General features: G+C 44.0%; 1 protein-coding gene across 2 annotated transcripts in view; it reads right to left on the bottom strand.

The window, feature by feature from the left end:
• The window catches only part of LOC116862482 (UDP-GalNAc:beta-1,3-N-acetylgalactosaminyltransferase 2), a 57,125-nt gene that overhangs the window by 6,007 nt on the left and 23,544 nt on the right, over positions 1 to 27,574 (bottom strand). For both annotated transcript variants that reach the window (XM_032849781.1, XM_032849783.1), the window contains exons 4-7: positions 27,033 to 27,226; positions 18,449 to 18,544; positions 6,547 to 6,657; positions 3,990 to 4,068 (exon numbers count right to left, since the gene is read on the bottom strand). In XM_032849781.1, the coding sequence (XP_032705672.1) occupies positions 3,990 to 4,068; positions 6,547 to 6,657; positions 18,449 to 18,544; positions 27,033 to 27,226 (480 nt within the window). The remainder of the gene's footprint in view (positions 1 to 3,989; positions 4,069 to 6,546; positions 6,658 to 18,448; positions 18,545 to 27,032; positions 27,227 to 27,574) is intronic.

Genomic DNA, 27,574 nt, shown 5'->3' with positions numbered 1-27,574 from the left:
AGGAGAGTGACCAGCCTGGGGGACAGTTACGTGCGGGATGCCGCAGGCAGAAGATGTGACCTGATCTTGCATGTTCCGGGGAATGGCACCGACAAATGATGCCAGGGGAGGGACCTTCATCGCTAGGTGATATGTACAATATGATGCCACAGACCTCGATTATAAAACACTCCCATCAGAACTGTTACGGAAAGATACATGCGTATGTAGTAGAAAGCAGGGAAGAAAGAAAGGGAAGTGTGTACATGAATTTCGGGACAGGGACACCCTCTCCGAGGGGAGGGAGGGACATGGTCGGACAGTTAGCAGGGAGGGGGACTGTGTCTGTGACGGTTTTTTCTTAAAAGGAAGCAAATATGACAAAACATAAACATTTGTTAATTGTGAGTAAGAAGGACATGGCTGTTTCCCACAGCGCTCTCCATTCTTGGTGTCTCTGTGCTATTTCATAATAAAAGTGTGCTGAAAGACACCTGTTTACTACCTCACATGTTAACGAATCACTTGTCACGTTGGTGCAGGCACTGGCCTCAGATCCTGTGGACTTAAGGCGGCCACTTTCACTAGGGCAGGATTTTCTCAAATGTCTCACTCCAATCAGAGAAAACGTCTAGTAAATACAGCGAGTGGCTGCAGGGCGAGGGAACAACAGAGCGCTCAGCACCCCACCTCCCGGGACTGCAGGGAAAGCCTGGGGTGCGGGGATCGAAGGCCGAGACCCGATTTCTGCCTCTGCCCACGGGGACATGCGGGGCAAAGCTGCAGGTTTCCGGGCCCGTGTTCTCATGAGCGGGAGGTGGAGGAGGGCGGGGACCGCTTGCTGACACCCGCATTCAGCAGGTCGGGGGCAGAGGCCATGACTCTGTCTTCAGCATGTGTCTTCCCAGAACTCTGAGGCAGCAGGACCCCAGACAACCACCGTTTGGGAAACTCGGGCCTGAATGACCCTGTGCTCTGCCAGCACGTTCTACTGTACATTCTATCACACTCTACCGTAAGAGCCTTTACTTGGGAGATAAAGAGAAGTATATGCAATTTAACACTTGAAGGAAAGTCCAAGTGTTTGAAAATTGGCAAAATGGGAGAACGGCTGTAACAAGGGGAGAGCAGGAATTAAACACGGGCCTTTCAGACGAAACCCACTGCCGGTGTCAGGAAACCAGGCACATGCAGTAGCAGACCTGCGTGTCCTTTAAACCGATGATCTGTCCAGCTGTGACCGAAAAGAACCGCAGCGTGCCAGCCTCAGAGTTTGCTAGATCACGTCTGTCTAGTGAGCCTGCTAAGACACAGACATCTGCGCTCCAGTCTCGAAGATTTTAGCTTTGTAGCTTGAGGTAGGGTCCGGACAGGGATGCCAATGCCCGACAAAATTTAATAACCGGTGTATAACCTGACGGTTCTGAATGGCACTTAGATCCTGATTTTAAAAAATGTATACTGAGATTTTTCAGATATATCCAGTACATGAGAAGACAGTCTACTCATTTTCATTTTTTTAGCCTACAACTTAAGTTATTTCACTCTTATTTGAAAGAAATTGTCCCTCACCCAGACCTTATTCCTTTAGCCTCCATGACAGAAAAATTATGACAAGCTTTTGTCCAGGGTACAGGAGCGGCCCCTTCTAGAACAGTTTAGTGGCAGAAGTCTCAAGGGCCCCTTAAACTAGTTTTTAAAACCTCCCAGTGGCATATTCGGGAATGAACTGGTCAGAGAAGGGAAGGTGCCGGATACTCCAGTCAGACAGTGCGTTACACTGTCCCAGCCCCATGGCTTCGCTGCCTTAGAAAGCTGCCTGAGCTCCGGATCCGAGTTTTCCCCAGGGCTGGGGTATTAATAGCCGCTTGGGGAGCTAAGTGGACACCTTCCTTGGCAGAGTGGTCTCACAGTTTCATGAAAACTCTCTGGACTGGAGTTAAGGATCTCTAAATTTTAAATCTATTTTTAATGCAAGTTTATGGGCAAAACCCATGTGCCTGTTCTAGCCTACTCTTCGGGGTAACGTAACAATACAACGACTTCTGTGAGGAAACACTATAAATTAAGAGGCTTTTGAAAAAATTTTATAAAGCCACAGTCCATTTGCATCCCCAAAGAACAGGCAGTGGCTCAAACGGGGTGTGTGCCCTCCTCAACACTGTGCTGTCAAGGGCTCCTGGAGAGTCTCCTCTCAGGATCTGCTCTGCTTTCCCTGATCACGGAGAGCCTTCAGGGAAGCTGGGTCCTAATTCTTTTATCGGAATCCATGCTCTGTGGAGCTCTGAGATGTCAAGACAGAAATTCGACTGGGCACCTTTGTTCCCTAGAAGATGTTCAAGACAGGTGGCCAAGAGGAACTGCATCCATGGTAGTCTTTCTTTCTTAACGATCAGAGACACGGAATTCTCAGGAATCATAGACAGATATTTAAGTAAGCATCATTCAAGAAGACAAACACAGCCACTCCCATCCTGACAAAATCCCTCTCGAGTTCTAGGCTAATGTTCCTGACCCCAAGTTTTAAAGGAATCTTTCTAACAAACCCATCCTTGAAGTGTAATAGATTAGGAGAAGCATTTAACAAACTGTACTCTGAAAGAGAGTCTATGTTTAAATATTCACATGAGGAGAAAGTACACAGAGAGTGCACAGAAGCAGGACAGGAAGCTGAGTCCGCTGGGCCACCTCCAACAGAGGGACAGACGCGGGCATCAGAATGCACCACGCTTGTTGGGACAGGGAGAAAAAGGTTCTTCCCTTCTTCCCTTCCCTTCTGACAGTAGCACAAAACCCACTATAGCTATACGGCCTCTGTAGCCGTGCTGCAGAAGTCCCCACTTGGCTACAGGATAAACCAGACACAGCCACACTAGGGCCAACAAAGACCAAGGTCATAGATTTTTCAACGTCATCCTTATGGTGAAAGACTGGATACTTTCCCTCTAAGAGTGGGAACAAGACAAGGATGTCTGCTCTACCACTTCTACTCAACACTGTATTAGACATTCTAGCCATGACATTTAGACAAGAAAAAGCAATAAAAGGCATCTCGATTTGGGGGGGCGGGGAAGGTACAACTATCTCCATTAGCAGATGACATGATCTTGTAGGTGGAAAATCCTAAGGCACCCAACTAGTAACTTAATAAACGAATTCAGCAAAATTGCAGCATACAAGATTGATATATAAGAATCACTTTTATTTCTATACATTAGCGATGAGAATCTAGAAATGTAAAAAACAATTCCACTTATAATAGTGCCAAAAAGAATATGTAAGAATAAACTTAGCAAAAGAAATGTAAGACTTATACTCCGAAAACCATAAAACATTGCTAAAGGAATTTAGTTTAAGACATAAGTAAATGGAAGGATATGCATGTTCTCCGATCAGGGACTTAATGTCAGAATGGCAACACTCCCTGAAAAGATCTGCATGTTCAACGCCACCCCTTTCAAATTCCAGCTGGCTTGCTTGCAGAAATTGATAAGCTGAACCTAAAATTCATATGGAAATGGAGGACCCAGAATAGCCAAAACAATCTTGAAAGAGAACAAAGTTGGAGGATTCACACTTCCCGATGTCAAATCCTGCTACAAAGCCACATATGCAAGACAGCAGTACGGGTAGAAGGACACAGAGTGCACACACAGAACAGAAGTGGGAGCCCAGAAGTAAATCCTTACATTTAAGGTCAGAAAGTACAGCATGGAAGTTAACAGTTGGTAGGTGTTGCGGGAGGGGAGAATGAGGCACGTCCGCTAATGGGCACAGGGTTTCTTTCTGGAGCGATGGAAATGGTCTGGAATTAGCAGTGATGCTTGCAGAACTCTCACACCGCAAACCAGTGACTTAACCACTTTAAAAGGGTAAAGTGTTTGTGAATTATATATCAATAAAGCTTTTTTTTTAATTACAAAAAAAAATCCCCTTTTCCGTCAAAGTACGGAGTAAGATTAGGTACGTGAGACTCAGCACACTCCTCACCTTCCAAGCCGCCGACTTACCCTGAATGGTGTAAATAAAACCACCGGCCACTCCCTCCACACCTTCCATGAACTCATGGGGCAAGGCGCCCTCCCCAGCCTGAAAACAAGGGAAGTGCTCAATGCTTCATTACTACAATGAAGTACTCTACATTGTGTACTCTACACTTCTTCTATTTAAAACTGATGTGGCAAAATTTATAATGTGACTCCACAGCAGAGAAATCCATTTAAGCCCTACACGAGATCAGGTTGACTTCAGTGTTTTATGTTTGTTATCTGATTGTTACCTTGATTGCAATATTAAAGATCAGGTGCACAGGGCAGTCCATAGGGCTCGGAATTCCAACTGACACAGAATCACAGTCCTGAACTTGCTACCATAATAGCACAAAACCCAATTTTATTTTACATCCCAAACCTGCCACTTAAAAAAATGACCACCTTTGATTTCTTTGAGACTGAAAACTGCCATGAATTCAAATACATCTAGGCAGATTTTTTCAAGTTTGTTCTACTGGCAGAGATAGCCCCTTGAATGAACTGTGCAGACGGAGCCCGGCTGCTCATTGATGCTCTCACAGCTGCCCAGGCCGGCCACAGGCCTCTCGGCCTCCGAGGACTGGAGGAGATTTTATGATTAGAGATTTACAAGTTCCCCAGTGTGGTGTTTCCCTTCTGTGTGCTGCACGCCCATGTGGCATCCCTGGCAGAGTGGGGCTGGGCCGGACCGCACAGGTGTGTGTGTGTGTGTGTGTGTGTGCACGTGCGCGCACATGGCACCGCTCCCACACACTCCCCTACCAGCATGGCTGCAGCCTGGCCTGTCCCCTCAGCAGAGCTGTACTGCGCAGAGCAGTGTTTTAGGGCTGTAGAGACCCCATCCGGAGATGGGACCGTGGGAACTTATCGCTTAATGTGGAGGAAGCTATCGAAGGTGGAGCTAACGTTCCCGGCTTTGCAGAGCCAGGCAAGGTGGCACACTCTGTTTTTTCATTGTGTACTCTACATTGTTTCGGCTTGTTTAGAACTTGATGGTACTTTTCATTAGCTTCTATCTAAAAGGTCACTGCTGGACTTGTAACAGTTTCTGACATTCTCACTTGCTGGCAAGGGAGCAAGACTTGGGGAAAATTGCAGCTTCACTCATTTATGGTGGAAACCTGTATTTGTACGTGGGGGTTTCCTAGAAGGGGCTACCAAATGACCGGACTATTTTTTAAGGTTAGCGGAGTGTGTAAGCAGTCTTTTGCCCTCTACAACTATATTTACCCCCAAAGGGGTTCATTTGAGTCTTTCCATTTGAACCTAGTCCTCAACTCAGAAGTCATCTGGTTTCCTTTTGTGCAATCAACTTAATAACTACAGAATTTCAGCACATTTTGGATATTTTTTAAAGTTTCATAAATAGAAAAAGAGGCGACATACTAAAGGCACTTGCCTTGGAAATAAGGAAAGAATAAAACTATAATTAAATTTCATAAGACGTTCAATGCTAAATAAACGACTGTTGGTAACAAAGGATGAGATCCTAAAAATGACCCATAAGGCTAAGTTTGTAATTATATATGAATCTGTGATCTAATGATTTTCTTCCTCACTGGAGTATAAGTTCCACTGTGGGCCAGGAGTGGTTTTCTAAATGAGTAACAGCATACCACCTAATGTTTATTTCAAATTTGGGAATTAATTCATGTGAATATTAATAGCTAATGAAAATAGACTAAGCCCGTGAGCTGAGATGGCAAGCACTCTCCTAATCATTACACCAGAGCATCGAAGAGAGTGAGACTGTGTTTGTGACACCACCACACACCCCACTTGTATTATTTAAAGCTCATCGTGTGAAGTCTGCCTACACCTTTTCGTCCCACACTTACTTGGAGATATTTACCTATCAAACTTTCAAATCTGAAGCAAATCTGAATACATGAAAAATACGAGGCAGAAATACCAGCAATATAAATGACACCAAAAGCTCTGCTGTATTTGCCAGCACAGCTGTCTGTGCTGCTGTCACGAACGCCCTGCTAGGAAGGTGAGGGTGTGAGGATTCAGAACACTACCAAGCATCCTTTGAGAATGTTAGCTTAGAAGTTATTGAGAAATGGGCGCCTGGGTGGCTCAGGGGGTTAAGCCTCCACCTTTGGGTCAGGTCATGATCTCAGGGTTCTGGAATCGAGCCCCACATCGGGCTCTCTGCTCAGTGGGGAGCCTGCTTCTCCCTCTCTCTCCACCTGCCTCTCTGCCTACTTGTGATCTCTGTCTGTCAAGTCAATAAATAAAATCTTAAAAAAAATAAAAAAATAAATTGGGAAATAAAATATCACGTTTTTTAAAAATCACCAATCTTAAGGCAAAACTGTGCATGTACTAATGCTGGAGTGAGAAAATCCAAGAAGATGAGTTGTTCGTCTGTACTATGGTGACAGCATTTTCTGCTGTACACGCGCGAAAGTACCCACGATTCACGGTTCCACATTCCCTGGGTTGATGTAAATTGTAAAATTAAAAACACTCTTTCTGTATTAAAAAATGCTACTATGCCGAACAGCCTTAGGAAGAAAGGATGACTTACCGTAATCACTCGGAGAACGCCGCCGCCGTCATTCACAGTCACTTTGTGGAGATTTCTTGACACGAGGCCTTGGAGGTCTTGGCTCTCCCACACGATGGTACCTTCAAAGCTCTTTTTGTGGAAAGATAAAGTGAGTTGATTTCTTTATTGTTGTCATTTAGGTTTTAAGTATGTTTTTAAGGAAAAATAATTTTTTCCCCTAAAACCTATTGGTTACAATTTTTATCCCGCTACTCTAACACACAGCACCGTTAACATGTTGGTGTATATGCTCGAGTCATTTTTCTCATGTGTATCTGAAAGATACAAGTACAAAGGGTGCAGAGACAATTTTGCTGCTGTTTGCATGTCCCTCACTCCAAAGAGTTTCCTGTTGTTACAGCTCGGACGACTATTCTTTGCCACGCACACACAACTGACGTGCATCAAGTCGCGATCCCGAGTCACAAAGGCATGTCCCCATGGCAGATCTGGGCTCTACCAACTATCTAGTGAAGCATGTTTTGGTGTGAATGTTTATTTTGTTTCAAAATACATTTTCAGAGTTGAAATTATGGGGACAAGAAAGAAATACAGATATTTTATACAGATTTTGGGACACAATGTCAAACTTTTTTCAAAAAGGAAATTACCTAATTTCCCAATTTACAAAATACTACCTGTACTGTATTCTTCCAAGTATGGGATATTAATGAAAGCAAAGACATTTACATCAATTTAATAGATTAAAAGATGATTCCTCATTAACTGCATTTCTTTTGATTTCTGATGTTTATAAATTACACAGTCTCTACTGGGAGCTACTGATCCATGCCTCTTTGCCATTTAGCTACTGAGTTTTCTACTTTTCTTATTAATCTGTGTTATCTTGTAATAAATAATTCTGTTTCTATAATACATGCTAAAATATTTTTTTCAGAACTTTGCCACTTTTTTTTTTTTTTTTTTTTTACTTAAAAGGTCCATAAGTTTTATCTTGTCAAATCTGTCAAGCTTTCTGTTTGTGATAATTATTAAATTCTGGGCTTAGAAAGTTACACTCTCTGCCCAAAGGTTTGACACATTTAAATTCTAGTGTCTTCTAATTTTTCCAGGAGGGTTCAGCTGCTCCTTTGTACTGCTCAGGCCGTCCCCACTGTCAGCCCCTCTGGCTTGCTCCAGAGATCCAACGGAAGGCAGCTGGCATCCAATTTTTCCCTACCACATCAGCCTGTCTTCCTAATACCCCACTTATCAGTCTGATACTTCCTGTTTATTTTACTACTGTCGAACTAACAATTCCCACTAGAACACAAGCACCATGAGAACAGGGATCTCATATGTCTTATCAACCACCATATTCCTGGCACCTAGAATGGCCTGACATGCTTAACAGGCACTTGAAAAATATTTACTTAATAAACAATGTTAATTGTTAATTGGAATGATTTTTGGTCTAGAACACCAGACAAAAGATACAGCTTTAATTATCTTTTAATTTTTTTTCACGTATTAAAATTAAGAGATAAAGCGCTGTAAGGTCTCAGTTAGCCAGCATTAGGAAGGGCACTATATAAAACTGAACTTTCCAATAAGTGAGGCCAGTGGTTTGAAAGGTTAGGCCTTTCAAGCAAGGCCAGTGGTTTGAAAGCTTTTTGTAAAGCATTATAACTCCTCTATGAAACGGAAACGCTAGGAGTCGGGATTCCTCGGGCAGTCTGTCACTTTATAGTCTGCACTGTTGGGGAGACTCCTGATGTGCTTTGAGGAGCCCCAGGGTTCCAGAGAGCAGGACTCTTGGACACACTGTGGGGGGTCACCGCTTGACCTCGAGCACAGAACAAGCGATGCCACCTCATAGGGCTGGGCCAGGGATTAATGATGACACGCGTGCGGCGTGCGGGGTCTCTGCTCAGCGCAACGGAGCTTTAAGACCACTAGAAGGAAAGCAGAAAGTGAAGGGCCCCTTTAAAAGATCTTGTTGTCTTATCTTGGAAATGGGCACAGATTATTTCTCTACTCTCCCTGGAAAGCCTTAACTCTCCAGCTGAACCTTGAGTCCCTAAAAACAGCATCCTTACAGACACATGCACAGAGGGAAACAAGCCTAGGGAGAAATACAAGTATCCTGGGAAACATGTGGATAATGTCACATTCCTCTAACCTTTCTATATGTAGTCAAGTTTTCAACAGTGGATCTGTATTCCTTTCCTATATTTTCACACTTTTATGATCAAAAAATTTTTTTAAACATATGTATACAAGGAAATAAATTTGGGGTCAATCTTCTTCCAGACACAAGGCATTCGTTATCTAAACTTTTGAGTGTCTATGACGCAGCAGTCTATGGGCTACTGGAACATTTACAGGAGTGAAACAGCTCCTATCTTCAGATCCTCATAATATGCCCTGCTGGGGTCAGTGACAGAGGAAAGTCACTCTGCCTGAGGTCCGCCAGGACTCCAGATGACAGAGCCCGGGGCAGAGTCTGGCAGGCGTCTGAGTCAGCAAAGGGAGAGGCAGATGAGCACTCCTCAAAAGGCAGGCGTGAGAGCACTGCAAGCCCAGGAAAGTGTGGAGAGTTTAGTGCCTTCGAAGCCCCAGGCTGAGGAAAGGAGACGTGGAAGGCGGCTCTGTCAGCGCTGCCTGCGGTAACAGTCTGTCCTTCATCCCCAAGCCGGGGGAGCATTTGTTTGCAAGCACAGAAGTGACGCAATCCTAGCCCCCATTTTAAACGGTTGCTCCAGGAGCAGAACAGCATCAGGCAGGCGGGTAAGGAGACTGGGAACTGGACTATTATGGAGGTCCAGGTGAGGAGTCAGCACTAACCTAGAAATTCAGACTGCCTTCTGAGAAGCTGAAGGAGACACAGATATATGGAAAGATATTCAAGCTCGCAGATTGGAAGCATTAATATTATTAATATGTCCATACTACTCAAAGCAATCTAGAGATTCGAGGTAATCTCTACCAAATTCCAATGGGGTTTTCATAGAAATATAGCAAGTGCTACTAAAATCTGCACGGAACCACAGAAGACCCCAAACAGCCAAAGCAACCCGAAGAACAACACAGCTGGAGGCATCCTGCTTCCTGATTTCAAACTATATTACAAAGCTACTGAGAACAAAACAGCACGCTATTGGCATAAAAACTGGAACACTGATCAATGGAACAGAAGGGCGAGCCCAGCACCAAGCCCATGCATAAATGGTCAATTCACTTACCACTGAGGAGGCAAGAAAATACATGGGAAAGACAGACAGACACTGCAACAAATGGTGTTGGGAAAACAGCCAAGTGCAAGGAAAGAACCTGGACCTCTACGCTATGCCGTATACAAAAAATTACCTCAGAATGGATTTAAGACCCAAACAGAAGACCTCACATCGTAAGATTCCTAGAATAAAACTTGGGTGGTAGGTTCCCTGACACTGGTCTTGGCAATGATTTTTTTGGATTTGACACCAAAAGCAAAAGCAACAAAAGCAAAAATAAACAAGTAGGACTACATCGAACCAAAAAACTGCTGCATAGCACAGGAAACCATCAGCAAAATGAAAAGGCAACGTATGAATGGGAGAAAATATTTGCAAACGATGTAACAGACGAGGAATTACTACCCAGACATATAAAGAATTCCCACAACTCAACAGCAAAAACCAAACAATCCAATTAAAAGATGCGCAGAGGATCTGAATAGAATGTTTCCAAAGACAACACAACGCACAGATGGCCAACAGGTACATGAAAAGATGCTTTCATCATCAGGGAAATGCAAATCAAAACAATGAGAGACCACCTCACACCTGTCAGAATGGTGACTAAGATGCGGAGAAAAGGGAACCCTCGTGCGCTGCTGGTGGGAATGTAAACCGTTGTAGACACTGTGGAAACAGTATGGAGGGTCCTCAGAAACTGAGAACTAGAACTACCATATGATCCAGCAATTCCATTTCTGGGTATTTATCCAAAGGGAATGAAAACACCCACTTGAAAAGACATCTGTGCCTCCTTGTTCACTGCCGCATGTTTACAAAAGCCATGATGTGGACACAACCCGAATGCCCACAGATGGATGGATGGATGAAGATGTGATGCAAATACACATACGCGCGTGCGCACATGCATGCAGACACAGGAATATTATACAGCCATAAAAGGAAGGAAACCTTGCCATTTCCAACATGGATGGACCTTGAGGCCGTTATGCTAAATGAAATCAGTCAGAGAAAGACAAACGCCATATGACTTCACTTATATGTGGAATCCAACACGTTTTTAAAAACCAAAAAATGAAACACTAAACTCTTAGATACCGAGTATCAGATGGGTGGTTGCCAGAAGGGGGTGCTGAGGGGCTGCGTGAAATGGGAGAAGGGGGTGAAAAGGTGCAAATTTCCAGCTGTAAAATAGTAAGTCCTGAGGATGTAATGTACAGCATGGTGGGCAGTTAATAATGTTGTATATATGAAAGCTGCTAAGTGAGGAGATCTTAAAAGTTCTCATAAGAAAAGAAATGTAACTGTGGTGATGGAAGTTAACTAGACTCAGTGTGATCATACTGCAATATCCAATCATTATGCTGTACACCTGAAATGAGTAGGTTATATGTCAATTATATCTCCATAAAAAAAGGAAAAAAAGATTGCCTTCTGAGTTGAATAATTAAATGCATACGTTAAAGGGAACAATGTCTCTGATAACTGAGAAGGCTCTGAGATTGAAGCTTAATTAGTAAAAACTCACTACCTCAAAACAACAGATCAAGTATATTCCTATACAAAAGCTGGGCTGAGAGAGAAATCTGGGCAACGGAGCAATGTCTGGTGGGAGAGAGACGCAGGAATGGGAAGACACCGACCATTCCAGTCACATCGTGCCCGAACGAGCCAGCTCTCGGAAACAAACACATCCCACTCCTGTAAGCAAAGCCAAGGATCAAACCCAGCACTGCTCTGAGTTGGGTTTTTGGTGTCTGACATCCCAGTAAGGAGGTTCCCAGACAGGGGTCATGACTTTCAAATCTCATAAGCCAATACCTATTAAAGATGAATGAACAGGTACTCTGGTTTACAAACCGGTCTTCTGTGAATTTATTCAGTTTCATTCAGTGAGATTCTGGTCATCTCTATGCAAACTAACTGGAGGGTCAGTGCTAGAACCTGAAAGCTAAGTCCGAGACCCTTGGTAACGTGCAGCTGCTCTGGGTTAATCATGTGTCTTTCTTCTGGCAAAACAGCCTCCTGCCCTTGTATACATTCCTCTAAAACTTTAACAGTAATAAAAATTTTTTAAAAATTTATTTAAATTCTAGTTAGTTAACATACAGTGCAATATCGGTTTCAGAATTCAGTGATCCATCCCTTACATACAACACCCAGTGCCTGTCACAACTAGTGCCCCTCTTAATGCCCATCACCCACCTAGCCCAGCCCCCACCCACCTCCCTCTATCAACCCTCAGTTTGTTCTCTATGGTTATGAGTCTCCTATGGTTTGTTTCCCTCCTCCCCCACCATAGGTTCATCTGTTTTGTTTCTTAAATTCCACGTATGAGTGAAATCATATGGTATTTGTCGTTCTTTGACTTCTTTCACTTTGCATTATAATCTCTAGCTCCATACACATCACTGCAAATGGTAACATTTCGTTCTTTTTGATGGTTGCACAATACTCCTGTGTGTGTGTGTGTGTGTGTGTGTGTGTGTGTGTGTGACATAATGCTGCTATAAATACTGGGATACAGGTGCCCCGTCGAATCTGTATTTTTGTATCCTTTGGGTAAAGACCCAATAGTGTGATTGCTGGGTCGTAGAGTAGCTCTATTTTCAACTTTCTGAGGAGCCTCCACACTGTTTTCCAGAGTGCCTGCACCAGCCTGCGTTCCCACCAAGTGTGGGAGGGCTCCCCTTTCTCTGCATCCTCACCAACACCTATTTTCTTGTGTGGCTAATTTTAGCCATTCTGACAGGTATAAGGTAGTATCTCATTTTTTAAAAAGATTTATTTATCTAACAGCATGCATGTGAGCGTGTGCAAGCAGCGGAAGGGGCCAAGGGAGATGGAGAGAGGCAGACTCCCCACTGAGCGCGGAGCCCAACATGAGGTTTGATCCCAGGACTCCGAGATTATGACCTAAGCCGAAATCAAGAGCTGGTCACTTAAGCGACTGAACCACCCAGGCGCCCCTCACCATGGTTCTTATTTGTGTTTTTCCTGCTGGTGAGTGATGTGGAGCATCTTTTCACCTGTTAGCCATCGGATATCTTCTTTGGAAAAGTGTCTATTCATGTCTTCTGCGCATTTCTTTTCAAAATTTTATTTACTTCAGAGAAAGAGAGCATGAGCAGGGGAAGGGGCGGAGGGGAAGCAGACTCCGCACTGAGCAGGGAGCCTGACATGCGACCTGATGCCAGGACCATGACCCGAGCAGAAGGCAGACGTTTAACCAACATTTAACCACCCAGGCACTCCATCATGATCCACTTAACAGGATTATTTGGTTTTGGATACCAACCCTTTATCAGGCATGTCATTTGCAAATACCTTCTCCTATTCCGTGGACTGCCTTTTAGTTCTGTTGACTGTTTCCTTCACTGTGCAGAAGATTTTTATCTTGATGAAGTCCCAACAGTTCATTTCTGCTTTTGTTTCCCTTGCCTCTGGCAACGTGTGTCATTATAAGTGTCCACAGCCGAGGTCAAAGAGGTTGCTGTTTGAATAGTGATAAAGTTTGGGAGAACTGGTACCAAATACATCCAGGTGGAAGAACTGATAGGATTTAGCGAGTGCCTGGATATGAGAGTTGAGGGTAAATCCCATGATTCTGGTTTGGGCGCCTGAGAAAAAGGAGATACCGCTACCCAAGACTGAAATACAGGGGAGATGAGGACGGACGGGACAGAGATGATCTTAGCACCAGAAAGTCCCTGCAACACCCGTGTAGAAAAGAAATTAGAATTTCTCTAAGTCACATTAGAGAAATGTGAGCCGTAGCTGGATTCAGGAGCCATGACCGAACAGGCGGTAATGGATACAATTGCTGAGGAAGGAGTGAAACAAATAGAAACCTGGGTATCAAATCCTAATGATTAAGAGGAAATCGAGAGGGGCGCCTGGCTGGCTCAGTCAGTGGAGTATACGACTTTTGATCCCAGGGTTGTGAGTTCAAGCCCCACACTGGGTGTAGAGATCACTTAAAAAGAAAATCTCTGAAGAAAAGAGGAAAGTGAGAGAGGAGATGATGAAGTACACTGGGAAGAAGGACTGGGCCAGATGTGGCTGGACCAAAAGAAGGCAGATCATATAAGCTAAGAGAAAAATGCAATCAACGAAGTGAAGGACAAAAAGTGTCCCCTGGAGTTGGCAGTGGGGTCACGGGCCTGCCATTTCAGATGATCCATCCCAAAGGTAAAGGCTATCATGACCAAATAAAAATGCTTCACCTTGAAACTATGAATCTAGAAAGTACGAAAACAAAACAAGTCATTCTGTCCTGTCCGCTGAGCTGACACTGGCGTTTACCCTGCTGTTTCACGGTGGCTCCTGCTGGTGCCCGGCCGCAGTAACTTTGTGACTGGGATATGATACAGCATCAACACTGTGGACTAAACTGGGTAACTGCCCGAAAAACTCATCGGCCCCCAACACAATCCTGGTGTCTTCCCTGCACTTCCACAAGCCAGCGGTGATGGGGCGGGGGCGTGGGGGGGGGGGAGCTGAATCTAGCCTCCCTTTCCTGTACCTGCTCCTGCCCCGAGGCACAGCTGAAGCTCTGATTCTAGCTTCTCTCACAGGCCGGCCTTCTACTCTCCAATACAAAGTCATCAGAAAGCTGGGAATCTCTTGGGAAGAGGAACAACTTGTTTGTGGCAATTCCCTGCTGAGACCGTAAAACCAAAACAGAAGCCAGGAAACAGCCTGGTGTGGGCTGGAGAAAGATCTCATAAATGATCTCACCCGTAAGGTAAGCTCACTCTGGCAAGCCCTTTCACATGTTAATTCCCTTGTGCCATGTTTCTAACTTCTCATCCAAACCAACAGAGTAGCTTGAATCTATACTACTTTAGCACTTAACAATTTTTTATGGATTGGGGAAATGACATCTAAGGAATGTCAACTGTCACCAACAGTGACTGTGCAAGTACCTACAGGGCCAATAGCAATGTCTCTAGTGACTCAGGGGAACAAAAATAGTCTTTTTTTTAATCAAAATTAGTTTCAGGTTTCAACTGCACCAGTAAGGAAAATACAAAATTAGAGAAATAAATATTTTAAGAGATGCTCACAGCAGTCTCCGTTTAAATCTGTGACTCCCACCGCGATTTATGCTTTGGTGAGTCACAAGATGAAAACAATTACAAGAGCTTTGCTTACTTGACAAGCTGTACTGCTGACATGTTACTCTGGGAGGCCGTGAGGCACAGAGGGAGTAAGACGATGGGCAAATCGTCTACTACTCTCTTGAAAAATGGCATAAATGATGTTTGTCTTCGTCATTCTTTGCTGATGACACACAGGCAAATCATTCATCACTATCATTTTTTCTGTGCTAATAAACCCAATTAGGCTTGAGGCAGCAAAAATGAGCATCTATGTACAATTAAACAGTTTCAACAAAAATAGAATTTTTCTGTAAAAGGAAGAACTTTCTTAAAAAGTTGTTTTTATAAAGCTAATATGTATTTATTACAGAATATTCAGAAAATGCACAAAAAGGAGAAAAAAATCATCCATAATCCTATCTCCTCACCCCTGGGTACAGCCACTGTTAAATAATGGCACATTTTTAAAAGAAAAAAATATTACTCAGAAGTAATGAAAAATAAAAAGTCAATTTAGCTTAAAGCTTCAAGTGAAATAAAGCTCACAAGGCTGTAGGCATGAAAAATCTTAACCGAAATGGCCACTTACCGTCCCATCATTAGCATCTCCTGCTACATACATAGTCCAGTCCTTGCCTCAACCCAGTTATTTTGAAAAACTTCAAATCTACAGAAAAACTGAAATTAACCCCAGATCACCTAGACTCACCAGCTGTTAACATTTGGCCATATCTGCTTTTCCTCTGTCTGTATACATGTCCTTTTCTGTTTTTGTTGGTTGTTAAACACTTGAGTACTCTAACATGTATTTCCTAAGAACAAGGACATTTTAAGGGAAAGTAATAATTTCTGCGGATTAGCCAAACTGTATAATCCTTTTTTAAAAAAGATTTTATTTATTCATTTTGAGAGAGAGAGGGAGAGAGCACGAGTGGGGAGAGGGTCAGAGAGAGGGACAGAGAAAAAGAGGATGAGCGAGGAGGAGGGCCAGAGAGAGAAGCAGGCTGGCAGAGTCCCCGCTGAGCAGGGAGATGGACGTGAGGCTCGATCCTAGGATCCTGGGATCATGACCCGAGCCGAATGCAAAATTTGTACCTCTAGGGGCACTTGGATGGCTCAGTTGCTTAAGTCTCTGCCTTTGGCTCAGGTCATGATCCCAGGGTCCTGGGATTGAGCCCCCGCATTGGGAGTCCCTGCTCAGTGGGGAGTCTGCTTCTCCCTCTCCCTCTGGCTGCCACTCTGCCTGCTTGTGCTCTTGTGCATAAAATCTTTTAAAAAAATCTGTAATTCGATCTAGAAGACTGACTAAGACAATGGGGCAGACTCTGTAACGCTGTGATTAGCCTGAAGTATTAAAGCCGATTTTCTTCCTCTTCGCCCCACACTGTGACTCCTTCCTCTGAAAGTTTCTCAACGTCGCCAACACCGACCTTTTGAGCCAGATAATTCTTTGTTGTGGGGGCTTGTGTGTGTGTTGTAGGATGTCCAGCAGCACTGTTGGCCTCTAGATGCCAGGACCACTGCACACCCAGCTGTAACCCTGAGCGAGTCCCTGGGCATGGCTAAGTGCCCCTGGCGGGAGAGACTCTGCTCTTGAACAACAGGTCCCAGAAGTCCCGATGAGCGGCAGCACGAACGAGGACAGTGTGCATTTATCTCCCGGACGCTTACCATGCAGCGTCATGTTCTGGCATTCTGCAGGCCTGAAAATCATTTAGTCCCTGGAATGAGCCTCTCAACAGGCCGGCGTAGCCCCATCTTACGGATTAGGGATGGACACGGTGAGACTGAACGGCCTGCACAGGCCACACCGACCCCGAGTGGCAGCGCGGGGCTGCCTGGACTCTCGTGCTGCGCCCTCGGCTGCCTGCTCGGACACCTGCTCCCAAACGTGCCCTCACGTACTTACTCCCTGGTACGCCATTTTTCTCTTTCCTACTCATGCCAACCCGAAGCCTTTTCTGGGCAAATCCACTCTATGCCAGCCTTCAGACCGCTCCAAGACCACCTGACACAATGCCAGTGCCCCGGGCTCCTCGGAGCAGCAGGACCGTTCCTCTGGGAAGAGTTCTAGCAACCACAGAAAGCCTGGGGCGCTGCCCACGCTCGTTCTGAGCAGAAAGTCTCACTGAGGACTTGCTTCCCCCCTCGGGGAGCTTGTGTACTAGTTAATCCGGGACAACCTCAGGGGGCTTGCGTACTAGTTAATCCGGGACAACCTCAGGGGGCTTGCGTACTAGTTAATCCGGGACAATGGCTCCTACAGTGCCTGGCATGTGGTCAGCTAGGTACCTGCTCGGGGCCAGCTCCTCTCGTCCCTCCAGGACGGCAGCAGCTCTCAGGGCAGGGATCTCTCACTGTGTCCTCACAGAGCCCCAGTGCTTGGCACACACTAATTTCTCAAACATTTTCTGAGTAAATGAATAAACAAAGCAAAGAATGGCTTCCTTCAAAACCTGAGATCCAACACTTAGCGAACACGACTTAGCTAAGCCACTGCTCTTGATTAAAAGTAAAAATACTTTCGCTGGGACATAATCTGCTCCCTCCCCCGCTCATGTGTTTGCCTGTGTTCTCTCTCTCTCAAATAAATAAATAAATACGATCTTTAAAAAAATAAATGTTTTTGAGCAGAAGTCCATGTACAGGTGAAATGAAGGAGATCCAGTTCGCATCTACAGAGCTGACATACATAGTTTCAACTACTTGTACTGAACACCAAAGACCCACAGCACATGATGAGATGCGTTGCGTAAGGCAAACAGGAAAATGTTTCTCAGTTCGTCAGTAGAGCTGGTCTCAGGTCTGGCTTCCATGTTTTAGCTCAGCCTTGACGTTGCAGGACGAACTCCACAGCTGATGTAGGTGACTCCCAGAGATGCTTGGGAAACTGACGCCTATGTGGTTCCAAAGCCTGAGGAATGTACTCAGACTAGACTTGACCGGCCTGGAGAGGCCAAGCCGCATGGCTGAGTAATCCGTTCTCGCCCACCACTCGATGCTCGGAAACCACCCTGCAGCTTAACCACAGGCCGATGTCTCTAGTGATTCTAGTTTCTGCACTTGGCAGGTAGGAGAGGGGATCTCTAGGACCCATCTACTCAAGACTGGACCTAGAAGGACCTAGAACAGGACAGCTGTGTTTTCTGACATGTTCCACAACCTCGAGAAGTTTTATTCATCTTGGAAACGTGGCTGGTCTCTGCAATTATCCCGCCTGCACCTACCACCCAGGCCCTCTTTAGATAAGTAAATGGCCCGAGTTACTCAAACGGTATCTGGGTCTCGAGTTCCATCAGTCCATACCTATAACTATCCTTTGTCACTAGAACTGTCACGTGGTTCTTGGTCCACTGAGCAAGCCGGGCAGTGCCTGTCCGAAGGGGCGCTGTGGGGACGGCTGAGGTGTCCCGGAGCCGAGGGAAGGGACGGTGCGGGGCGCTACACTTCGGTCGTCTGGGCACAGAGCCGGTGGCCTCACCCAGCGCCCTGAAGGGTTGTGCCAGCACAACAAAGTGTCAACCGGCGGCCTCGAGAGCACAGCGCCAGGCCTGTGGTGACCGCGCAGCCCCACGGCCCTGCCCCTCCACCCCATACCTCGGGCAGGATGAACTGCTCCACGGGCTTGTACCACAGCCTGTTCACCTGCACGCCGCAGCTCGGGGGGCTGAAACGGGCCACGAAGAGAGCCTCCTGCAAACAGGGGTGGGGGGGACAAAAAGAAAGACTTTGCGTTAGACACTGTGTATGCATCAAGTTTTCCAGCATCTTCTGTCTTGGGCAACTTAATCCTCGATGGCCCCAGCCAGGGTTATTATGCGTCTCCAGATGCTGAGACACCATCGTGTTTTCCAGTGTGGTCACGCTTATTACGTAGATGTAGATATTTAAGGTAACAAAAGCGGTCCTAAAGTTCTAAAACACGAAATAAAATCCACATAGCTTTTAAAAAAAAAGCCCACCTTGAAATGAGGAACATTAGGGGAAGCATGAGGTGTTAAGTCAAGCCGAATTATTAGGCTTAACCCCAAGGGTTAAGAAGAAACTGAAAGATCACATCTTTCTACACAGAACAAAGGTACTGCAGGAACACCCCCGCCCCCATTCAGAAAGCACCTTTACAAGAAAAAAACGGCAAGGACACAAAAAAGGAACATAAAGAAGGCTGATTCACACTGTGTCTCTATGTACTCCTTGTTAACAGCACTTGGCTCTAAGGCGCTTTGCACAGTGTTTTTTACAATCTGTGGCAACCCTGCAGTGAACGAGTCCAGAGACGCCATTCTTCTGACAGCATTTGCTCACTTTGTGTCTCTGTGTCACATTTTGGTCATTCTTGTGGTATTTCACATTTTTCCTTTATTACTGTATTTGCTTTGGTGATCTGTGATACTGCTTTAATTGTGGGGGAGCCACGAACTGCTCCCAAATAAGATGGCAAACTTACCTGATAAACCCACTGTCCAGCACTTCCTCACCCCGCTCCCTCTCCTCGGGCTCCCCTATTCCCTGAGACTCAACAATATTGAAATTCAGCCACTTAATACCTCCACAGTAAGTGTTCAAGTGAAAGGAAGAGGTGCCTGTCTCTCACTCTAAATCAGAAGCTAGTGTGGTCAACAATAGCCAAACGATGGGAAGAGCCCAGATGTCCAATGACAGATGAATGGAGAAAGATGATGTGGGGGATATATACAATGGAATTATTACACAGCCATCAAAAATGAAATCTTGCCATTTGCAATGACGTGGATGGAATGAGAGGGTAGTATACCAAGCGAAATAAGTCAATCAGAGAAAGACAATTATCATATGATCTCACGGACATGAGGAATTTGAGAAACAAGGCAGAGGCTCATAGGGGAAGACAGGAAAAAATAAAACAATATGAAACCAGAGAGGGAGGGGCGCCTGGGTGGCTCAGTGGGTTAAAGCCTCTGCCTTCGGCTCAGGTCATGATCCCAGGGTCCTGGGATTGAGCCCCGCATCGGGCTCTCTGCTCCGCGGAGGGCCTGCTTCCTCCCCTCTCTCTGCTTGCCTCCCTGCCTGTTTGTGATCTCTCTCTCTGTCAAATGAATAAATAAAATCTTAAAAAAAAAAAAAAAAAAAAAAGAAACCAGAGAGGGAGACAAACCATAAGAGACTCTTAATCTTAGGAAACAAACTGAGGACTGCTGGAGGGGAGGAGGTGGGAGGTTGGGGTAACAGGGTGATGGACACTGGGAAAGTATATGTTGTAATGAGTACTGGGTATATATAAGATTGATGAGTCACAGGCCTGTATCCCTGAAACAAATAATACATTATATCCTAATTGAATTTAAATTTCAACTTAAAGGATGTAAACCTAAGAGTTAAATAAATTATAATACAAGCCAAGTTCACACACACACATACACACACACAAAGCTAGTGTGATAAAGCTTAGTGAGGAAGGCGAGTTGAAAGCAGAGATAGGCTGAAAGCTGGGCCTCTCATTCCTCTTTGCGAACACAAAGGAAAAGTTCCTGAGGGAAACTCTAAGGGCCTCTCCATGGAACATGTGAAGTGGAACAGCCTTCCTGCCGATACAGAGTCATCATCTGGACAGGGGGCAAAACCAGCCACACGGTCGCCTTAAGTCAAAGCCCAATCCAGAGGAAGGCTCTGACTTCAATTCCATGAAGGCTGAGGAAGGCAAGGAAGCTGCGGGAGAAGAGCCAGAAGCCGGCAGAGGTGGGTGCAGAGGTTAACGTAAAGCTGGAAAATGTCTCCATAACCTCAAAGTGCCAGGTGAGACCACAGGTGCTGATGGAGAAGCCGCAGCAAGTTCTCCAGGAGACGGAGTGGAGATCATTCAGGAAGGTGGCTATACTGACCAACAGATTACCAGTGTAGACAAAGCAGCCTTCTGCCAGAAGGAGACACGACCTGCGGCTTTCCTAGCTAGACAGAAGTCAACGCCTGGCTTCGAAGCCTCAAAGGACAGGCCGACTCTCTCGCTGGGGCTCATGCGGCTGGTGACTTGAGGGTGCGCGCTCATCTGCCGTTCTGCAAATCCCAGGGCCCCTAAGAATTATGCTAAATCCACTCTGCCTGTGCCCTATGAATGCAACTACAAACCCTCAGTGACAGCGCATCCGTTTACCCGTGGTTTCTGGATATTTTAAACCCACTGCTGAGACCACTGTCAGAAAGAAAATATTCCTTTCAAAACAGGACTGCTCAGTGACCATGCACCTGGTCACCCAGGAGCCCTGACAGGACGTTCGAGATGAGTGTTGCTTCCACACCTGCTAACACCGCATCTGTTCCGCAGCCCATGGATCAAGGAGTCATTTCGACCTTCAAGTCTTATTATTTAAGGAATACATTTTGTAAGACTGCCACAGACTCCTCGGATGGGTCTGGGCAAAGGAAACCGAAAGAGTTCTGAAAGGATTCACCACTGTAGGTGCCACTGACAACATTCATGTGTCCTGGGAAGAGGCCCAATACGGACATGAACAGAACCTGGAAGGAGCCGATTCCAGCCCTCGTGGAGAACTCTGACAGGCTCAAGTCACTGCAGATGTGGTGGAAATAGCAAGAAAACTAGAATTAGAAGTGAAGCCCGAGGGTGTGGCTGAATGGCCGCGATCTCATGATGAAACTTTCATGGAAAAGGACCGGCTTCTTATGGGGGAGCAACCAAAATGGTTTCCTGGGATGGAAGCGACTCTGGGTGAAGATGCCGTGAAACCGCTGGAATGACGAAGGATTCAGGATGCAGCTGATAGGGTGTGCGAAGTGGACCCCAATTCTGAAGGAAGTTCTACTTCGGAGAGAACGCTATCAAGCAGCATCACGTGCTACAGAGAAATCATTTGTGAAAGGAAGAGTCAGCCAGTGAGGCAACCTTCTTCACTGCTGTCTTATTTTAAGAAATGGCCCTGGCCACCCCAGCCTTCAGCAGCTGCTACCACGGTCAGTCGGCACCCACTGACATCGACGTAAGACCCTCCACCAGCAAAAAAATCATGACTTGCTAAAGGTCAGATGATGGTGAGCATTTTTTAGGAATAAAGTATTTTTATTTTTTTATTTATTTACTTAAGAGAGAGAGACACAGAGATAGTGAGAGAGAGCACAAGCAGGGAGGAGAGGGAGAAGCAGGCTCCCTGCTCAGATGCGGGCTTGATCCCAGGACTCTGGGATCGTGACCTGAGCTGAAGGCAGACGCTTAATGACTGAGCCACCCAGTGCCCCAATAAAGTATTATTATTTTCAGATTTTATTATTTATTTATTTATTTGAAAGAGTGAGAAGAAAGAGAGAGAAAGAGAGACAATGGGGGGGGGAGGGTCAGGGGGAAAAGCAGACTCCCTGCTGAGCAGGGAGCCCAGTGTGGGACTAGATCCTGGGACTTTAGGATCATGACCTGAGCCGAAGGCAGTCGCTTAACCAACTGAGCCACCCAGGGCCCCCCAATAAAGTATTTCTAAATTAAGGTATGTGCCTTGTTTTTTTGACATTTGCATTAATATTAATACTATGGCACGTGTAATAGATGATAATAAAGTGTAAACACAACTTACAGGTGCACCAAGCAAAAAGTTCATTTGACTTGCTTTCCTGTGACATTTGCTTTCCTGTGGTGGTCTGGAAGGGAACCCACAGTATCTCAGAGGTATGCCTGTACTGTTTTCTTTGAGTCCTTCCCAGTTTGTTTTAGGCAAGAACATTTCCTACTTCTCTCATGCATATTCTTATAGGCCACCTTATTACAGGAGAAACTTCTGTTAAAGCTATGAAGACCACACAGAATTTTAGGATTGGGGGGTTTTAGCGGATTATGCTTATTTCTTTCATTAACACCAGTTCTTGGCCATATAGTGGCAATACCTTTTGTATTTTGAGTACCTGCTAACCTATTAGCATCCACCTTAGAATAGGCCTTTCTTGAGGACAAAGATTAACTTCTTGGCTAACAATATGGCAACTAAAAGATAAATCAACATTATCAAAATACTGTTTGGGCCAAGCCTCTTCACTGATAATTCAAATATTACGAATGGTTTAAAAAAAAAAAGACAACATATACTAAGACAATTAAATGGATCAAAAGGAGGGATGCCTGGTTGGTTCAGTAGGTTAACCATCCGCCTTTGGCTCAGGTCATGATCCCAGGGTCCTGGGATTGAGCCCCACATAGGGCTCCTTGCTCAGCGGGGAGCCTGCTTCTTCCTCTCCCTCTGCCTGCTGCTCTCCGCTTGTGTGCTCTCTCCCTCTCAAAAATAGTCTCTGTTAGCCAATTTAACTGCCTGCTAAAACAAAACAAAACAAAAATCAATACTCTTCAAGAAATATAATAGATCCAGAGATCCTGTGATGAATTATTCATAATATCTAGGATACAATCCAAAGTTACTTGATATAAGACAAACCAATCCATACCCAAGAAAAAAGATAATAATCAATAAAGACAGAACTCAACATGATTCAAATATTAAACTAAACAGACAGGATTTGAAAGTCATTATTTTATCTAAGGTCAAACCTGTAAAGAAAGTATGTTCAAAATGAATGAGCTCAGGAAATTTTAGAGAAATAAAACTACAAAAGAGAATTATTAAAGGGACATGCAAGAACTGTGAAGTACAATATCTAAAATGCATTCATTGGTGAGGTTGAACAGCAGATCTGAGATGAAGAGTCTGTCAATATGAACACAGACGGAAGGAATTATTGAATCTGAAAAACAAAAAGAATTTTTAAAAAATGGACACAGCATCATGATCTGTGGAACAATGGGAAAAGGTCTAACACGCAGGTAATTGGAATCCCAGAAAGAGTGGAGAAAATGGGGCCGAGGAAAATTTTTTGAAGAAATAATAGCTGAAAGTTTCTCAAATTTGGTAAAAAACAGATTTACAGATAGAAGAAAGTTGCCAAACCCTGAGCAGCATAGACAAAAAGAATAAACCACACCCAAGGTACAACACAACCAAACTGCTTAAAACCAAATACAAAGGGGTGCCTGGGTGGTTCAGTGGGTTAAGCCTCTGCCTTCGGCTCAGGTCATGATCCCAGGGTCCTGGGATTGAGCCCCGCATCGGGCTCTCTGCTCAACGGGAAGCCTGCTTCCCCCTCTCCCACTCCCCCTGCTTGTGTTCCCTCTCTTCCTGTGTCTTTCTCTGTCAAGTGAATAAATAAAATCTTTAGAACAAACAAACAAATATAAAAAGAAAATCTTAAAGGCAGCCAGGACAAACAGACGAAAAAACCACTTACATATACCATACATAGGAGCAACAATATGACGGATAGTTGGCTTCTCACCAGAAACAATGAAGGTCAGAAAATATTAAAAAGGCATCTTTAAGGGGCGCCTGGGTGGCTCAGTGGGTTGAAGCCTCTGCCTTCAGCTCAGTTCATGATCCCAGAGTCCTGGGATCGAGCCCCGCATCAGGCTCTCTGCTCAGCGGGGAGCCTGCTTCCCCCTCTCTCTCTGCCTGACTCTCTGCCTACTTGTAATCTCTGTCTGTCAAATAAATAAATAAATAAATAAATCGTAAAAATTTAAAAAAAAAGGCATCTTTAAAATACTGAAAAGAAAAGAAGTCAACCCAGACTTTCCATATCCAGAAAATATTCCAGAAGAAAAGAGGGGGAGGGGAGGGAGGGAGACAGAATAAAGACAAAATAAAAACATTTTCAGAAAAAAGAAAACGAATCAAATTCATTACATAAACTTGCACATTCAGAAAACCTGAATATTCAGGAAGGGATGAGGGGCACTAGAAGTGTAAATGTGTGGGCAAACATAAAAGATGATCCTCTAAATTACTTTAATACATGTTTAGCTGTTTAAAGCATAAGTTATAACTCTATACTCTTCTTATATTTTACATGAAAGGGTACATTAATTTTAAGAAAAATTATAATATAGGATGTACATTGTAATCTTTCTGTCAACTACACATAAAAAAGAGGAGTGCAAAGAGCTGTAGCTGATAGGACAAGAGAGAAACTGAAATGGAATTCTGAAAAATACTCAAACCTAAAGAAGGCGGGAAAGAGGAACAGAAACAGAAAATCATAGAACAAAGAGCAAAATCAAAAACACTTCGATAACTGCATTAAATGTAAATGGATAAACACTCCATTTAAAAGGTAGAAGAGAGTCTCAGACTAGATCAAAAGGAAGACCCAACTACATGCTGTCCTCAGGAAACCCAATTTCTTTCTTTCTTTCTCTCTCTTTCTTTCTCTCTCTCTCTCTCTCTATCTATATCTATATATATAAAAAAGAGGGGTGCCTGGGTCTCTCAGTCCATTAAGCATCCACCTTCAGCTCAGATCATGATCCTGAGGTCCTTGGATTGAGTCCCACATCAGGCTCCTTGCTCAGGGGGGAGCCTGCTTCTCTCTCTCCTTCCACCTGGGGCTCCTACTGCTTGTGCTCTCTCTCTGGCAAATAAATAAATTAAGATCTTAAAAAAAAAAGAATAATAATACACCATGACCAAGAGGAAGAGGAGGTTGATTTAACATTTCAGAATCAACAGATGTTAATTCATCCCACTAACAGAATAAAGGAGAAGAACCCTGGAAACATTCTATATGCCCAGCAACAGGAGAATGGATAAACATGTTGCTGGAATACAGCTCAGCAATTAAAAAGAGGAAAAGGGATAGGGCACCTGGCTGGCACAGTGGGTAGAGTATGCCCTCTTGATCTCAGGGTTGTGAGTTCAAGCCCCACATTTGGTATAAAGCTTACTTAAAAAAAAAAAAAAAGGAAAGTAAAAGAAAAGGGAAAAATCATTAATACATACAAGAACATGGATGAGTTATAAAAACAGGTTGAGTGAACGAAGCCTTACAGAGGGGAGTACTTTATGATTCTATTTACATATGAAATATCACAACAGGCAAAACCAGTCTATGATAACAGAGGGGGGAAAAAAAAAAAAAAGGAAGAGTGGCCACTTCTCAAAAGTGGGACAGGGTGATAGGAGTTTGGGTTACACAGCTTTATGTAGTTTAAATTAACCAAGGGGGTGCTGGCTGGCTCAGTCAGAAAAACATGTGACTCTTGATCTCAGGTCCATGAGTTCGAGCCCCACCGTGGGTGTAGAGATTACTTAAATAAATAAAAACTTAAACAAAAATAACTGACCTAATGTACATTTCACTGTGCATAAAATTTAAAAAACCACAAATATTAAAGCCCAGTTAATGGGGGAAAAAAAAAAGTCTAGTTAATGATATGCATGCTGAAGTATTTAGGGACAAAATGTCCGGATGCCTGAAACTGACTCTGAAATACAGTCAGGAAAAATAAGAAGATAGATCACTGAACAACCCTATATATGATAAAGCAAACACAGCAAACTGTTTTTTGGTTTGTTTTTTTAAGATTTTATTTATTTGAAAGAGAAAGGGAGAGCACAAACAGGGTGAGGGGCAGAGAGAAAGGCAGACTCCCAGCTGAGTAGGGACCCTGATGTGGAGCTGGATCCTGGGACTCCAGGATCATGACCTGGGCTGAAGGCAGACGCTTAACTGACTGAGTCACTCAGATGCCCCGAAATACAGCAAAATGTTAACTACTGTAGAAATTAGGTGGCTACATGGGCATTCACTGTATAATTCCTCCAAGATTTCTACAAATGGATCTCTTCAAATACAATTCCTTCCAAATATACTCCTTCAGATGTACTCAATGAACAAATCAGATTACCCTACATACCAGGAAGAGAGTAACCCCAGTTGTTTTAACCTTTGAGTCACTCAACATCTTTATTACAAAAGACATTCGAAGTAGCTGTTAGCCTTGTATTATAGAGACAGACTTTCAGGGTTGGAACGAAGAGACACTAATACTTGCTTATACCTCAGAGTCCCAAAGTTTCCACATTCATTATCAACTTTTGTAATTCCTTAGGCTTTAGGGGATTTCAGGTTGGGAATTTCTAATCTGCCCCAACCTCTTCTTTTCTAGATATAACACATTATTTTTCACTGGTATTCTATGCCCAAACCAGCATATTACTATATTATGCTATAATGTATCCAATCAGTAAGGGAAGAAAAGTGGAAATCTTCCAACCAGATGTAATTATATAGTCTCCCAATCTACTAAATGCCATGAGGAAAAAGCTGGTATTTTTTAAAAAGAAAAATAGGGAAAACCTTGTACAAAACAAAGCATTACCTCTTGTTCTGCCTGATAAAGCTTGACCGTGATGTTCCTCTGGAAACCCACATCACTGGCATCATAAAACACCCCAAGACTGGTAATAACGATGGGGTAGAGAACTCGGAAGCTCACGCTGACAACTCGGTCCTCAGAAATTCCTGATGAAGTGTCTTCAGAAAGACTGAATGCCTCAATTTCCTGGTTCAAAACTAAGGAAATCATAAGAAAGAGTTTTACATAACCAAACAAATATAATCTTACAATTCTTTCACAAATGGCAGTAATTAGGAAATTCTTCAGAAATATGGCTGCTTCTAGCAAAAAAATAAGTTAATTTTGAAATTTAAGAATGAAATTTTTAGCTACATCTAGGTAAAATATTTAACTATCAAAACTACTTGTGTGCATATGTATGTCTAAATGCCATAGAGAATAATCTATTAGGAAAGGTTCGATAAATAAGGTTATTAAAACAGTAGCTAATGCAGTAAAAAATAATGAGAAAATTTAGTCTTGCTCTGCAAATTCCAAAAACCCTACTTCTTTCTTTTTTTTCT

This window comes from Lontra canadensis, unplaced genomic scaffold (genome assembly GCF_010015895.1).
Source record: "Lontra canadensis isolate GAN:19392208 unplaced genomic scaffold, GSC_riverotter_1.0 scaffold247, whole genome shotgun sequence".
Lineage (NCBI taxonomy): Eukaryota > Metazoa > Chordata > Mammalia > Carnivora > Mustelidae > Lontra > Lontra canadensis.
Note: the sequence above shows the minus strand (reverse complement) of the source record. Positions and strands in the feature narration are given on the sequence as shown.